This window comes from Protopterus annectens, chromosome 2.part0, assembly GCF_019279795.1.
Source record: "Protopterus annectens isolate FY-2018-M chromosome 2.part0, PAN1.0, whole genome shotgun sequence".
NCBI lineage: Eukaryota > Metazoa > Chordata > Ceratodontiformes > Protopteridae > Protopterus > Protopterus annectens.
In genome coordinates, this window is record NC_056728.1 from 914,422,658 (window position 1) to 914,439,852 (window position 17,195).

A 17,195-nucleotide genomic window follows, 5' to 3' on the forward strand; every position below is an offset into this window, starting at 1 on the left:
GCATGAAGAAGCTGGCTCAAACGGTGGGAGAGTAATGCGTGAGAGCATAAAATTTTGGTTCTAAGGGGTATAAGGGGATTTAACTGGTGGTCTAGGGTGGAAAGCCCCTCTGAGAAAGGCTTTGGATAGCTTGTGTGACATTATGTTAAAGCCCTCAGTACCAAGATGAAAATTAGAGATGGCAGCAAGCTACACGTGACTTGTAGCTGTAACCGCTCCTTTGTAACGTATAGTCAAAAATTGAAATATAGAGGAAACAGAGTCTTGGTAAGGGTCAATTTTATTCTGAGAAGCCCATATGGAAAATCTCTTCCATTTGCTGAGGTACAACTTCCTAGTACAGGATTTATGAGAAGATATTAAGATATGTTGCATTTCGTTTGAGAGGATATGGAACCTGGCTATGCTGGGAATTGAAGCAGCCAAGCTGTCAATTTTAGGGACTGAAGGGAGGGATGAAGAGTTCCTGACGAGTGCATCAGAAGGTCTGGAACTGGGTCTAGAATCCAAGGCTCTTCCAACAGATGAGGTCGAAGGAAGGGGAACCAAATCTGATGAGGCCAATGAGGGGCTATTAGAATGATGGTCCTTCCCAGGGCTTTGGCTTTCTGTTATACTTTGGGTATCAGGGGAATTGGTGGAAATGCAAGGAGACCAATCGTGTATAAGTGTGTCCCTTGGGGAATCTCCCAGAGGGGGAATTAGGGCAAAGTACCTTCTGCATTTTGTGATTATGTGGGATGCAAAGAGATTGCAGTAAGGGTAGCCCCATTTGCGGAATATTCTTTCCGATATTTCTTTTTTGCGGGAGCACTCATAAGGCAACAAAACTGCCCTGCTCAGTTTGTCTGCAATCACGTTGGATTTCCCCGGGATGTGCATTGCTATCAGAAAGCGCTGGGTGGATGTAGCCCACTGCCATACTCTTAGGGCCTCTTGACAAAGGTGATACGACCTGGTTCCTCCTTGTTTGTTTAAGTACCAGACTACCAACACGTCTGTCTGAATTGCAATTGTCCCTAGAGGGAGAGAGTCCTGGAAGTACTGCAACACCAAGAGCACCACTCTCATCTCCAGGACATTGATATATAGATTTGTCTCTTGTTCGGTCCATGTGCCTTGGGCTGTTCTTCCCTGAAAATGCCCTCCCCACCTGATCAGGGAAGTGTCTGTGGTCACTGTGGCTGATGGTGAGGGTAGGATAAAATGACGACCTGTCGTTACTTGGAGAGAGGTCAACCACCACCGAAGATCCATTTTGCATGTGTTTGTTAAAATAATGAGATGTGACATTGGGTGCTCTTGATAAGACCACTGCATGAACAGAAGCCATTGTAGAATCTGCATGTGCATACGACCCAATGGAAATGCTATTATTGTAGCTGCCATCATACCCAACAATTTTAGCACTTCTAAGGCTGGCACCTTGTCTCTGGAAATGACATTCAGAATTTGCTGACGAAGTACTGATATCCTTTCTAAAGGAAGTTTTAAAGTGGTGTCCAAATCTGCTCTGATTAAAATGATATGTTGCGATGGTGACAAGGCAGATTTTTCTGAGATTATGGTAATCCCCAGTTGATTGCAAAGAGTAAGTGTGGTGTCCCTGGCTTGATGCTTGGTGGTGGTGGTGAGGAGCCAGTCATCTAAGTACGAAAACACCTGGAATCCCAAACGCCTCAGGTGAGCCGTGACCACTGCCATACATTTGGTGAACACTCTGAGACCAAAGGGCAGAGCTCAAAACTGGTAGTGATTGGCTCCCAGCCAGAAGCGCAGATGATCCCTGGATGGTCTGGCCATTTTTATGTGGTGGTATGCATCCTGGAGATCTATCGAGCACATCCAATTGTCTTTCCCTAAGAATGGAAGTATCGACTGTAGTGTGACCATCTGGAATGTCTCCTTTTTGACAGATCTGTTTAGTCTGTTTAGTCCCCTGTCTTTTTTAGAACTAAAAATAATCTTGAGTAAGTTCTGGATCCTATCTGGTCTGCTGGGACTGGTGGGATGACTCTTTTTTTCTAGAAACCTTTGGACCTCTACTGTTGCTTGTTCCCTGTAACTGGGTGGAACGTCCGGGATTTTTGTTATGAAGGGGGGAGGAGTGGCGAAGGGAATAAAATATCTTCTGGAAATAATGCTTTGTACCCAGTTGTCGTTCATTTTTAGCCAGGCGTCTGGATACAAAGATAAGTAACCCCCGACTGCCTCCAGAGAAGGACATTCAGGCCTCCTTTCAGGAGCACTAGTAGGGCTTCCCAAAGAACTGGTCTCGGTCATCCTGGTTTTGTGGAACCCTCTGCCGTGAGGGTGGCGTCTTCCATTATTGCCCTCGCCTCTGCCCCTGGAGTGGGGGTTCACCACGTGTATCCATAAAGGCTCCTTGGGCTTTTCGGAACCACATCTTTCCTCCCTTTTGACCCATGGGGTAGGGTCTAATAGGGGTGGAAAAATGGACTCCAACGGCAGACAGAGTCTTTCCTCCCTCCTCACACCTAGTCAGAGTTTCCTTAACTTTGGGCCCGATAAGAGAGGAGCCATCAAAAAGGGGTGTTGACAAAGGATGATTTAAAGGGCTCTGCAAAGGAACATAAGCACATCCAGGAGTGTCTCCTAAGAGCAATTCCTGTACCCGCTGCCCTACTCATTCCATCAGCTGCATATGAAATCAGATGCATGGAAGAGTTCGCTATGGAATTAAGGGTAGCAAGGTGGGACGTAACCTTGTCTGTAGCTCCCTCAGCTACCGTAATCTGTACAGTTTCTCCAAGCTCTTTTAGGAGGTCTCTCTGCATTCTTGTTAAATGTATGAGGTAGTTCAATGAACGCATGGCAAAAGTCGCTGAACTAAACATGTGCTTCCTGTATCTATCCATGATCCTAGAGTCTCTGTTAGGAGGCTGGACAGAGGAAGAAGTTTCCGACATCTCCTTTTTGGTGGCTGCTGCTGCCACCACCATGGCATCAACAGGCACTCCCTTAGTGGGAAAGGTCTTATCATGAGGGGCAGAAATAAACTTATTGGGCCTCCTAGGAACAGGCTCCAAGGTGTCCGGTGACTCCACTCCCTTCATGAGACCAGCTCCATAAGCTCATCGAAGGGTGAAGACGCCTACAAGAGATGGAGGGCTGACCCAAAAGCTTTCAGGAGGACCGACTCATCCTCAGTAGGGTTGGTGGGCTTCCAGCCACCCCTCTGCTTTAGGATTTCCAAGATATCTTCAGAGGGGGACCGTGGGGACCCTTCTGATTCATCTAAGTCGGTGTCAGATGTGATACACTCCTGCAGGGAGTCTAGATATTTCCTCTTGCAAATTCTCTTTCTGGGATCCCCATCAGTGGAAGCTTCTGGTGAGGTCTCGGAAGAGCAGGGACCCCCCCAGTGGGGCTTCCTGAGGCTCAGAGTCTCTACGCTTCAAAGGGATCTGTTAGGGAAGAGGTAGTTGGTCCTGAAGTTGTGGATATCCTGGGGGACAATACTCTCCTCATGACCTCAAAAGCACCTCTGCTCCAGTGAGAAGGAACCACTGGATCCAAAGAAACAGATGATTCCCTCGGCACTGGAACAGTGGGCTCCCATCCAGAGGTAGAAGCCAAACTCATCTGAGCTGAAGCCCCAAGAGGCAAAGTCGGAACTGAAAGGTCAGTCCGACTATCCTCCCCGGACCCGACCGGCGAGTGTCAGCTCCTAGACTCCTTGATGGGCACTGAGGAAGTCTGAGTAACTGGAATTGATGGCAATGGAGCAGCCGTCGGTTCCGAGGGCTCCACAATCATCAGGTCCAACTCATCCAGCTCCAATGGACCAGTATGGCTCGGAGGAGGAAAAGAAGTAGATGGAGGAACAATTTTTGGTTCCGAAACCACTTGGGTTGGAACCGAGAAAAATGTTGCAAACGCCGGTGCCTGTAACAACTTCTGCACCACACGATCCACATCCAAATCAGAAAGGCTTATCGAGGACAGAGCTGAATGGATTGAGGGTGGTACCAATTGTAAAATTGGTGGCTTCAGTACTGCGGAGACCGGTTCCAGGACTGGGGACCAGCTCCAAAAGGATAAGGCTCTTGGCTCCACAGAAGGCTGTGGAGCTGACGTCGAAGATTTTTTTGATTTTTGTTGGATCCACAAGTCTCTGTTCCAATGATGAAGACTTAGAGGACTTGGAAGATTTGGGGGATTTACTAGCTTTATCATGGTCGCCCAAAGCTTCCTAAAAAGATGATTTTAATAGCCCTCTGTCAATTAACTTTCTTTTTATTTCATGTAGTATATGGCTACTAAAAGAATGGCAGATGGAGCAATTGTCTTGCAAGTTCAAAGCACCCAAAAAATAAACACAATTAACATGACCATCAGTCACAGATATTTTTGTCCACACTTTGGACATTTTTTAAACCCAGACTTGGGTTGTTTCTCCTTATCCTGGTCAGCCATGAGAAATATCCAAATGCACACAAGAAAACCTGTAATAAAGGTATATCAGAAACACACACACACACATGTTCAACAAATTCAAAGAACACACAAGTATTTTAAATAGTTAGCAGCCCTTAAAAAACAAATGGGCTCTATAATGCTAAATAGAAACTAACTGTTAATGTTCTATAAACACACTCTAATAAGCTATAAATGTCTGCTAAAACACATTTCTAAACTACTTAACACTCTTGTAATCTATAAAAAGGCACACCAAAAGGAAGGGAAGGGAGATACTAAAGGTCTGATAAACGAAGGCCAAAAAGACTATTAAGGACTATCAAAGGCTAAGCTTTATATTAGTTCAAAAAGTTTTGAAAGTTATTAAATTGATAACTATTATCAAAGTTTGCAAAGATGAACTTTTTCTAGAAGAAAAAACTATAATGGCCCGAGCTGTAAGGAAACCTCCGATCTGTTGCAGTGGCAAACTAGATCTGGGGTAAATCAAGTTGCATGGGATAGGGACTTGGCCTCAAGCTGTCTGAAGACCTCAAACTTTGTAGTTGGCCGATTCAGAGCCGAGGATCAGCTCCAAACCCATCTGTAAGAATGAACGGCGAAATAGAACAACTTCACATCTACAGTTTTTATACGTCTTCATAAAAAGCCTCACACTGCAAATCCCAACTGTGCCAGGTAAAAATATAATAATTTTAATAAAAGACTTTTTGAATACCGGGAGAAACAACTGTAAGGAGACTTAATGGCATCCTACAACAAGTAAAGCAGTACTTAGAGTTCTTTGATGCCACAATACAACTACTTAAAAAAGAGAATTGCTTGCCTTTGTCTTATGACAAAGGTGGCTTCTTTGTAGGTACTTAATTTCATAATTTTGAATGGCATATACAATGTGCTTTTGTAGACAAAGTGCATGTTAATTACAGCAACAGATAATTTTACAGTGGAAAAAAATTGTCATTTAATGAACCTGCACCTTAAATTCTTCCAAAAAATAATCTCATAAACAAAAAATGTACCAGGCAGCACGCAACTAACAAATAACAAACGGCCACCAGAATTTGCTCTACTTTGCCTCCTATACTACATAAAATAATCAAAACCTCGAATCATAACAATACCACACCCTAACAGATCCCAACATCAGCATATTTGCATAACTGGAAACATAGTTTCCCAAATGATCTGACTATTTAGTCATCTTAAACCAGCGCCATTCAGTAGACTGACAAATTATCCCACACCACACCTATGGCACAGAATGTCCCAACAGCAATAAATTACAATTTTTCTGATCTGTTTTACATACCACTCAGTCATACAGTGCTTCTCAAAGGAAAATGAATCATTTCTCAGGAAAAAAGTTCAGTGCACACACATACACACTGGTAACACTATCATTTTAGGAAAATTAACTCTCACCTTAAAACTGTGAATGGTTTTTCAACAGGTGATGAAGAGTCTGCAAATGTCTTCAGCTTCATTATAAATCTGTAACAAAAAAAAAATGCAAGCCTCATTTTGCTAAACTTGTAGCACTGCACTTTAATTTCATCTAGTGGACAGTAGTGTGAATGTACTTCTCGTTGCCTTTTGCTCCATGCCTTCCAGCTCACACTTTCTAGCCCTATACAAGGCTGAGAGCCATCATTCAGGCAGTCCCAATGATGGTCTGTGCTCTCAACAACGCCTTGGGTAGGTGAGTTGTTAAGTAACAAACATCACCTTATGAGCCACTACACTCACTTTAATGCAACTATATCCTCCCAAATACTAGCTGTGAACACTACTATCAGTGTCAGTAGTTCAATTATCTTACATTGGTCATTCCTTTGCATGGTTGTGATTTGCACTGTCATCCCTTTTCTGAAGGGACTGCAGCACTGAATATAACCGGTCCACCTCTTCACACCCAGGATAGGCAAGCCCATCCTCCCACGACAGGTCCAACAGATGCCACAGACACTACCAGAATCCAGGCTATCTGAGTCATGGTCAGTTGGCTTTATCCCAGTGTGTCAATGGAACTGAAAAACAACTTACCAAAAAGCTCAAACATCTTGTGTACAAGTAGCTATCTTTTGAAATTAGACAATAATGATGCTCAAATTTTCTAAACATAACATTCTTCTAACAAAATAACTTAAGACTTCAATGCTTCTGTTAATTTTACTATCCTTGTTTATATATATATATATATATATATATATATATATATATATATATATATATATACTTTTGAGTCCTTGCTTCTCCACATTCTACCCCTATACCCCCTAACAAGCTTCCATCCTCTGCAGGCCCTGCTCATTACTCCTCTCCCCAGTGAGAGGTGGGTAAGGATTTCACATGCCATCCAGCAAGGGTTAGGAGATTTTTTTAATTGTAAAGAAAAGCAAAAAACAACAAGTGTTTGAACATAACTAGAGTCTTATTCCCTTAACTCCTTAGCTCATTCATTGAGGAGAAATAATGAAATGCAATGTTGGTTTACAAACAGAAAATACGTAGGTGATGCAGTAACTGTTACTGGACTCTTTTCAATGAGGTGCTGTTAGTCCAAAGGTTCAAGTAATTGTAAAACCTATGTAGTAGGTCCAATACACAGTATCATATCATATCTGAGATTGACTGCCATCTTGGGCATGAAAGATTGCAAATATTTTAAAGAAATGGGTGGAAGGTTTGCGATCAACACATATTAGTGATTTAGACTCTAATGTGTGATCACTACTGTGTGATTCAGGAATTTTGCTGTGAAAGATAAAGACTGTGGTGCCACAGGATTTCTCTTTTTCACAAGATGGTGCAATCATGGAGTTAGTATACAAGTACAACGGGATGTGAAAGTTAAGCAATTCCAACCTTTTGAATCAATATTATGTTAGTCAATAGCAAAATAAACAGTTTCAAATAAATCACATTTGTATCTTAATTAGTAATTAAACACCTAAAATGATATACAACTTTAATTATATTTCTCCTAATACATAGCTCTAATATTATATACCCAAAATGTGTTGAACATGTAATAAATATACAAAAGGTTGTTGTTGTTGTGTCTTTCGGCTTTTCCCAGTTAGGGGTTGCCACAGCGGAACTCCAGTCCGCTAATGATTGGTAGTAGATTTTTACATGCCGAGTTGCCAGCTCTGATGCACAACCTTCAATGAAGGTATGCCCATTCACGCATGTCTCCATGCAGAAGACGCTCTAGCTGAGAATCGAACCGGACAACGTCTTACTGTAAGGCGACAACGCTACCGCAGCACCACCACTGCAGTAATACCTAAAAAGACTGCGGCAGTTACAAGAAATGCTTGAATGTTTTTGCAAGTTCATAGTTTCATAGGAGTTTACTAGGCTAATGACCACAAGGGCCTTTTTAAGCCTAGCCATGCATCCCAAATCTCTGACATTAGAGACACCGGTACCAAACAAAACAAATCCTCAGTTTACGTAAACAACAATCTAGAATTCTACAGTTCAGTGAGACCACAAATAGCTTCATCCAGCAGTGCAGGATTTAACTCCTTTAGCCTCCATTTACCTACAGGTATGATTCTAAGCAAGTCACTTAGACAGGCAGTGCTTACCTCTACAGCTATTAGTCTGAACAAGTCACTTAGACAGACAGTGCTTACCTCTACGGTGTTTACATGGTTAACATAACTTCTTGATTAAGCTGCACAGGACTGAGTGCCAATTTTAAAATACATTTGCCTTGCATAAATTTTAAGGCCATCAATTGGAATCGGTGCAGGGTTACACCAGAGTAAATCACTTACACTGGAACAAATCTTTTGGAATAGGGACAGGGTTACACTGGAGTAAATCATTTACACTGGAACAAGTCTTCTGGAATTGGGGCAGGGTTATACCACAGTAAATCACTTACACTGGAACAAGTCTTCTGGAATCGGGGCAGGCTTACACCAGAGTAAATCACTTACAGTGGAACAAGTCTTTTGGAATTGGGGCAGGGTTACACCGGAGTAAATCACTTACACTGGAACAAGTCTTTTGGAATCAGAGCAGGATTACACCAGAGTAAATCGCACTAGAACAAGTATTTTAGACTTGGTGCAGGGTTACACCAGAGTAAATCACTTACATCAGAGCACAGGGGAGCAGCTAGGCCATTTGGAGCCCAGGGTGAAACCCTCACTTGGTGCCCCTCACAGCAAAAAAAAAAAAAAAAAAAAAAACTTAACAGGGGTGGGAAAAATGCCTTGACAACAACTTTTCGCAAAAACATAAGAGAACAAGAGACTCAAAAGCATTTTCAAACAGGAAGTTTTATTGAAAGTTTAGTATATTAAATATATAGGGTTTGTCACAATCACGGGAAATGGAGGAATGCATGGCAGGTTTCACTCTGCTTGTTACGTAACTATTCCTGTGGAGGCACATGTATCTGTAGGGCTAGAGTATTAGCACTAGTAGTAGGTAGTAGTAGTAGGTCCTGAGTTATAGTACAGGGTTGTGCAACCTTCCTTTCACTTTTTGTGCTCCAAGTTTGTGTGATATCACAAAAACTGACGAAAATAATACCAGTTTTGTCTGTATGTATGTTATTTGAACAAAAGTGGGTGGAAGTGCAAGGAGGTGCGCATAGTGCAGTAATAGGTACGCAGTAGCTGTGTTTAATAGATGCTCATTACAGCATAAGCTGGTGAATTGCATTTTAATGAACCAATTCAACATAGTGAAGCTATTTAACAAACTATAAAGCATCCATGTAACCTCCATTCTGTTTTTTTTTCTGAATACTTCAATACCATTGGAATGGATATAAGGAAATTTCAACTGGACAGTGTTAGGGGTTGCCGCTTTGCTCCAAATATATGTGCTAGAGGCTGAAGCCAATGCTGCTAATGCTAGTGACACTAGGTCTAGGCTGAGAAGGAAAAGAGTGTTCAGGCCCAGGGTAACTTACCAGATGCTGCATGACCTGGAGAGAGCTACAGGATGGACAGGGACATATTACAAGAACTCTGTGAGCTCTGCCACCCTCAGCTCAGAGCCAGAGTCAATGCCATGTGAATCTTAGCTACAGATACTTTTCAAAGACCAACTGGCAACATGATAGGTGTGTCACAAGTATCAGCATCCAGGATCCTCTACCAATTCCTGGATGCTATGCTCATACATGCCAGTGAGCACATGTTTCCCCATAGTTCTGAGGAGAAGGCCAGCAATATGCAACAGTTCTACTGTGTAGTACACTACCATGAAGTACTGAGTGCCATATATTTCACTCATGTACACATTAAGGCACCAGCTGGAGATCAGGGTAGAGTCTACATTAACTGCAAGGGATACCACTCCAACTGCCAAGCTGTGTGCAATGCCCAGGGAATTATCTTGAATGTGTGTGCTGGTAACCCTGGCAATTATCATGACTCTCATATCTGGCACATATCACAAATGTACCAGATGTCTGCTAGAGGGGACATCCCACAGGGCCATTTACTAGGGGATGCTAGCTATGCACTGGAACTGTGGCTCATGACACCCATGGGAAGTGCACACACAGCCAAGGAAGAATGCAATAATGAGGCAAACACTCAAACGAGAAACATCAAAGAGCATGTGTTTGGGCTGCTGAAGTCATGGTTCCAGTGCCTACATACATCTGGTGGAGCCCTTCAGTATAATCCATGCACATGTGCACAAGTCTTCGCAATATGTGCTAGGTTACACAATCTGATCCTGCAGAAACAGCTGCAACAGTATCAGCAAGTGGAAGGGATATACATCCCTCCAACCAATGCCTAGGTCACTACAGCCACAGAGGACGACTCGGAGGGGGAAGCACCAGCTGTTGTGCCTGGAGGCAAATGTAGGCGTGCTCAGTATGCCCTTACTTTGGCTAAGAGACAACACATAGCACATTCACTGACCACCTAGGTGCCTAATACCTTTCTCTCACTCACATACATATAGTAAAATTGATGCCAAACATACACAGCATTTACCTCCCCAAATTCTGGCTGTGTACTGCTTGTGTCAGAGTCAGCTCTGACCTAAAATGTGTCAACTGCTGCATTTGCAAGTTAAGTGTGGAACCTAGACTGTATTCTTGAATAATATTATGGCATATCCTTGTATTTTGTAACCTGGTACAGTAATCAATAGCAGACACTTATTTGACTTACTTATGCAAACCAAATAACAGCCAGTAACTCAAGTAAATCCTTTGAACTCCACTAAAAAGCAGCAGAACAACAAAAAGCCACTGAAACCAAGAACCGCTCAATGCATATACATTTATGAACAAGAAAATAAATGACTAAAAGCCAGTTCAAAAACTTTCGCCTAGTCAGTCTTCTTCAGGCATAATGAATGAATGAGCTCACAAACAAGCATTTATATTATTATACTCACATAATCATCGTTTCTGAAACTCTGTAAGCATGGGTTTTAAAGAAACGCTTCCATTCAAACTCGGCTATATGTGCAATACCCTCTACCAGTACATCACCAAATTGTAATTGTTTCATACTGAATTTCATGGACATTCCCAACAATCCATTATTTGGACAAAATGGAACAGAATGGTATGATACAAACAATGAAATACCAAATGATAATAGTATATAACAGTTTAAAATCAAATTAAGACAGCTTGAAGATGCTTGAAGTGCATGTCAGTTTAAAGATTTACAGTGCCAGAGAATGAGTTAAACCTACAATATAAAATTGTGCCATGCAGACTCAGGATACAAAAAATGCCTATGCAACGTGACAGTTATCCTGATCTATTGAGGGGATGGCAATTAATTAACCTTAGCTGCTCTTTTCGGTACATGGAATGATGAACATTTTCTTTGACCCCACTGAACAAGAATTATATACTGAAACTGAGACATTATATGCTGAGTTAATTTCAGTGATTGACTTGAATGCACAAGCAGATTTGCTGCATGAAACACAAGATCGTATAGTAGCATATGAAAAAATGAAAACTGATGAGGGATATGAGATACTTTAGTCAAGGGAATGTATTTTCTTGGTCTAAAGGAAAAACAACTGATAATGATTGTGAAACAGTTCTTAGTAAGAAACAAGATCAAACCACTAATTCTCAGCAGACGAACTATGATTTGCTAACACCTGCACTGCAATTAAATGAGCAAAATCAAAGAGTTCTTCTTAAAACTCCTTTTACAAAGGGTGATTTAGGCACTAAGAGACTTCTATCATCAGCAGCCAATTAGAATGGGAGAATGTTAACATACTCAAGCAATCAGAGTGGGACAGTAGACTTCGGCTCCAATGAAACAGCTACTATTCCACAAGCTCTTGATGGTGATGCAGGGCGATGTTGGATAATATGAAAACAAATGAAGCAAGGGATATGAATAGTAAACCAGGGCAACAGCATTCAGCTCCATTCAAGTCCTTGATCCTGTTAATGATTTCTTCTTTTCTTTTTTGCTAGAGGAGCCACTACCTGTGTCCCAACTGTGGCCTGAAAGAAATAATTTATCCCAACAGAAGTCATTCCAGCGGTCAGTGACTCACAGCCAAACAAGAAAATAAAGAAATTGTTTTTTAACTTATCATCACACACCTGGACAAAAGACAAGATATCCATCTTTGCTAAAGGTTTGACTCGTCTTAGAGAGACAATTTCTGGACATTTCAAAAACTTTAGCTGAATTTAAATATTCTGACTGAAAGCTGAAGTTAAAGATATTGTTTGGGAATAATGATAGCGATATTATTACTAATAGATATAAATGTTCTAGTTTATTTATCCCGCATAGCAATAACGTGATTCATGTGTTTGAATGAGCTGTAGAGAAAGAAATCTATGACTTGTATAGGAAGCAGAATATGCATAAGTTTTATAATTTAATTAAAGGAAAATAGTTAGCCATCACCTCGCTTTTGAATAATGATTCATGCTTCATTATCATGATTAAGAATGCAGGTAAAGGTGGATTTGGGTCTAGAAAAGTCAAAATCTATTATGTTATGGTATCAGCTTCTCTTAAGTTAGGACAAGTACAGCGAGATTACTTTTTCTGCATGTGAGATTCTATCCAACTATTTCTTGTGACTGAAAAAATAAGAAGTTATGTACTCACCATAACGTTCCATCTGAGTAGGTAGACTTCATTTGTCAGCAACCTTTGGGAATCGGGTCCGACCTCGGATCCGAGCCGGCAATCTTTCATAGCTTAGATCCGAGCTCCTAGCTCCTCCCCTTCACCCATAATCCCCTGCCAACCCTGACTGAACTCAGATCAAGTTTGCCAATAACCAATAAGGCTGAGAAAGGAAACTAACTAACTTCCTTAAAGGGCAGAGTAATACCTCTGGCCAAATAACATCCGAAGATCAGGGGGAAGGAGGGTGGGATGGTTGCAGACAAATGAAGTCTACCTACTCAGATGGAAAGTTATGGTGAGTACATAACTTCTTAATCTGAAGTAATTAACTTCATTTGTCAGCAACCTTTGGGACAGAGTCCCCAGCTACCTGTACCTTGGGCGGCCTTCATGGAAGGATGTTCCGGAGCACTGCACAGCCAAATGATGCTCTCCCTCTAGAGATAATATCCAATTTATAATGGTTTATGAAGGTATAGTTTCATAGTTTAGTACTAGGCTATCTGCCCTGGGGCATTTGTATGCCTAGCCATTGTGATGTGGCTTTCGCCACCCCATAAAATGGTACAAAATGCACAGAATAGATTTAGAATGCTGTGCCTTTGTCTAGTAGTGACACAGTGAAGGTCCCCTTATATAATAGAATTAGATACTGTGCCCCTGTCTAGTAGTGACACAGATGTGACCCCTGGGGTAAACTTACGATCTCCCTTCCACTCATCAAGATTTCTCTTGAAGAGAGCCAGTGAGGGTCTCTGCCTAACATGAACTGGGATCTTGTTCCAGAGCATGGGAAGCCTCTGGGTTATGAATCTATCCCTCCAGCATGTCCTATTCATACTTGAGCCGAGGTTTTAAGTCTTTAGCTCACGTGGTTCTGATTGATTTGGATTTTTTGAGGTGGAGCATGTCCATCAGTTCCTGATTGGACATGGCCTTGTACGTCAGGCAGAGATCACCTCTGAGCAGGCGGTATGCTACTGAATAGAGCTGGAGTTTCTTTAGTCTGGCAGAATAAGACATATGTTGGAGACCCTTGATCCTCTTGGTGAGGTACTTTTGTGGTCTCTCCAGCTGTTGCAAATGCCGGGTGAGGTACATATCAAATGGGGCATTGTACTCAATCATGGGTCTGATGAGGGAGGAGTATAGGGGTACAATGACATCCTTGGATCTGGATGTGAATCCCTTCATGATAAGGTGTGCAAGGTAGAATGTTTTTCTAACCACTTTGGCAACGTGGGTGTCAAATGAGAGGTCGCTGTCGACTTGGGTCCCTAGGTCTCTGATTACTTTTTCCATACTCAGTGGGTTGCTGTCTATGTGATAATTTGTGGGTACTTTGTTTTTCCCAAAGGGGATGACTATACATTTTTTGGCATTTAGTTTAAGGCCATGACTCCGGCACCAGTTGTCCGTTTCTGTGAGGCCTTTTTGTAGGATGTATGTGTCCGCTGGTGTATCGACTATGGCGCCTAGTTTGCAGTCATCTGCAAACTTTGTCAGCCACAACCCTTCCATGTTTGCTTTAACATCTGAGAAATAAATGCCGAACAAGAGGGGTCCCAGGACAGATCCCTGTGGGACACCACTTGTGACTGGCTTTGAGTCTGACATTGCTCCAGCGATTTTAACTTTATGGGTTCTGTCCTTTAGCCAGTTTGCAACTCATCTAGTGACATAAGGGTTTACATTTAAGCTGTTGAGCTTATCTATGATGCCTGAGTGGGGTATTGTGTCAAAGGCCTTAGCCAAGTCCAGGTAGGCTGTATGGATTGCTTTGCCCTCATCAATGGTTCTAGTGACTGTTTCGAAAAAGTCAACCAGGTTCAAAAGGCAGGATCTGCCCTTTACAAAGCCGAACTGGGTGGGGTCAAGTGTCTGTAGGTCCCCAATGTCTCTGTTTATGAGTTCCATAATGATTCTTTCCCTAGCTTTGCAGACCAGGCTGGTTAAGCTTATGGGGCGGTAGTTCCCAGGGTCTGTAGAGGTACCCCTTTGTAGAGTGGGACCACTGTTGCTGTACGCCAGTGTTCAGGTACATATCCTGTAGTAAGGCTAAGGTTAAATAGCATTTTTATGTGCGGGTTTAGCTCCTCTTGGAGTTCACGTAGCACGCAACCCGGGATACCGTCAGGCCCCATTGATGCTGTGTTTTTAGCTTTGCTGAGGGCAGCTCTCACCTGGACATCTGAGATGACAGGGAGATTACATTCAGCTGGGATAAGTATTTCTTCTTTTGGGGGTGAGGGAGGGGAGAAATTTGCACTGAACCTGTCAGCCAGAATGTTGGCAATATCTGTGGGTTCAGTGCATTTTTTGTTGTTGTGAACTAACTCTGAACATATCTGAGGGTTTCCGCCCAGGTTTCTAACATAGCTGAAGAAGGCTTTGTGGTTATCTTTAGTGTCCTTAGCAATTTTTCTCTCAAAGTTGGCCTTGGATGTTTTTATGAGAGAACGTAGTTTTCTGCTAGTGTTGATCAGAGATGTCTTCCCTTTATGGGATTTTGCTTTGTTGTGCAGTAGCTTCCTTCTTTTGTTATACAATTTGTTTATGGCTGAGGTCCACCAGATAGGACGCTTGCCTTTGGTGGAGAGGGACTTGGATTTATTTGGGATTGCATGATTCATGCATTCTTGGAGATGTCCATAGAAAGCATTTGTGAAGGATTCAGCATTGTGGGATGTGGTATCCAATGGTCCAGTGGGCTTAAAGGATACCATCTCAGTCTTAAGAAGAGTGAAGTCTGCTTTTGAGAAGTTTTTCACTGTGGTCTTTTGTGCTGGGGGTGGAGGTGGGATATGTATATCCAGGATGATTAGTTTGTGGTCAGATCTCACTAGTGAGGGGTATACCTCCGGTGTGGAGCATTTTGTCCCCATGTTTGTGATGATCAGGTCTAGTATATTATCTCCCCTAGTGGGAGAGGTGACTAGTTGTTCCAGTCCATTTGAATTTATGAATTCCAGGAACCTTTGGGCTAGGGTGTTAGGGCTAGAATAATGTATCCAATCTTTGTTAGGGTAGTTGAAGTCTCCCAGTATGATGGTATTTTGTGATACATTCATATCCTCCAATGTCTTCAGGAAGGTTGAGTGGGGTTCCTGAGTTTGGGAGGGTGGTCTGTAACATGCTACCAGTTGTATAGCAGTTTTGCCTATGGTTAGTTGCACCTGTATGGTCTCCGATGCTTCATGTGTTGCTACTAACCTGGAGGTGTGGGTGTCCTTGATGAATATGGACACTCCCCTCCTTGTGGTTCGCCCGGGTTTTGGGGCGAAAAGCATGATATGAGGTATAGCCTGGTAGTGCTGGGGTGCTCTCAGGAGCCTTGAACCAGGTTTCAGTTACTGCACAGACGTCGATGTTCTCCATACTGAGGAGTGCATCGAGTGCCTGCATCTTGAGATTTAGACTTCTGGCGTTGAGCATTACCCTTAGTTTTTTTTCCATTTTTGTTATCTAAGGAGGTGGGTTTGTCTTTTGAGCCTTGCCTAAAAAAGGCACTATGGGGGTGGCAAGAGCCTTAGCCAATATCCGGAAGCCCAGTGGTGACAGGTGCAAGCCATCCCTTGCGAAGCAGCATGGCTTGTCCAACATGTCATCCCAGGCAGACAGACATTGGATTCCCTTAGAATGACACCAGTACTTGAGCCAATTATTAAAGCTGATCATCTTGTCTTTGTATTGTGGCATCATTCTTGGTGAGGGCAAGATGCTGCTCAGGGTCAGGGTCATACCAGCCTGGGCTACATAATCAGAGAGCTCCTCTATGTCTCTTTTCATGTAGTCCAGGGAGGTACGTCTCAGTTCATTCACGCCAGCATGGACAATGACGGAGTCATATTTGTACTTGCTTTGGAGTGACCTGAGTGCGTGTGTTATGTGGCGGATCCTAGCTCCCAATGGGCAGCTCCCAGTCAACCTCTCCTTGTTCAGCCTGGTAAGCGGGACATCAGCGTGTCTGACTATAGAGTCACCTATTACTAGTGTATCAGGCATGGTGTTTGGCCTTAAGGGCTGTGATTGATTGACACACTGATTTATTGAAGTATGTGTTGCATGTGTTTTGTTTTGAGGTGGTGGATTTTTGGATGTCTGCTTTGGGAGCCTCTGTTGTTTTGGAAAGTTTTTTATTAGAGCCTCTGAGTATGTCTTTGTGTTTTTATGTGTTTGGTTTGCAGTTGTGGTAGGTCTGTGTGGAACTGGGTTTGCTGTGTGTGTGGTTACCATCTCCTCCTGTCTGGTCATGCCAGTCCTGAGTTGAGAGAGTTCAGCCTCCAGTTTGGATACATAGTTGCATCTCTCACATGTATTTGTGTTTGTTGGGAGGAGGAGAGGGTTGTCTGTGTACATGAGACAATTGTAGCATTGTCTCAAGATACCCAGATTAACCAGCTGAACTGGACAGGACGCCAGTACTCTACCACTCGACATGCTAGAACAGTATAAAGGAGTGCTGTGCCTTTAAGGGAAGTGGATATTCACAGGAGTGGTAGGTGGATGTAGTGCTTACTTAGTATGAGAGTGCTTACTTAGTAGATAAGTTTTGAGAACTAGTGCTAGGCTTATAATATAGCGAGTAGTCTGATTATACTAAGAGGAGAGCTTCCTTAAGGGAAA

The 17,195-nt window shown here is 42.6% G+C and overlaps 1 protein-coding gene across 1 annotated transcript in view; it reads right to left on the reverse strand.

The window, feature by feature from the left end:
- The window catches only part of LOC122792791 (AF4/FMR2 family member 1-like), a 1,648,712-nt gene that overhangs the window by 311,656 nt on the left and 1,319,861 nt on the right, over positions 1-17,195 (reverse strand). Inside the window, exon 14 of the mRNA XM_044060361.1 lies at positions 5,869-5,937. Within this exon, the coding sequence (XP_043916296.1) occupies positions 5,869-5,937 (69 nt within the window). The remainder of the gene's footprint in view (positions 1-5,868; positions 5,938-17,195) is intronic.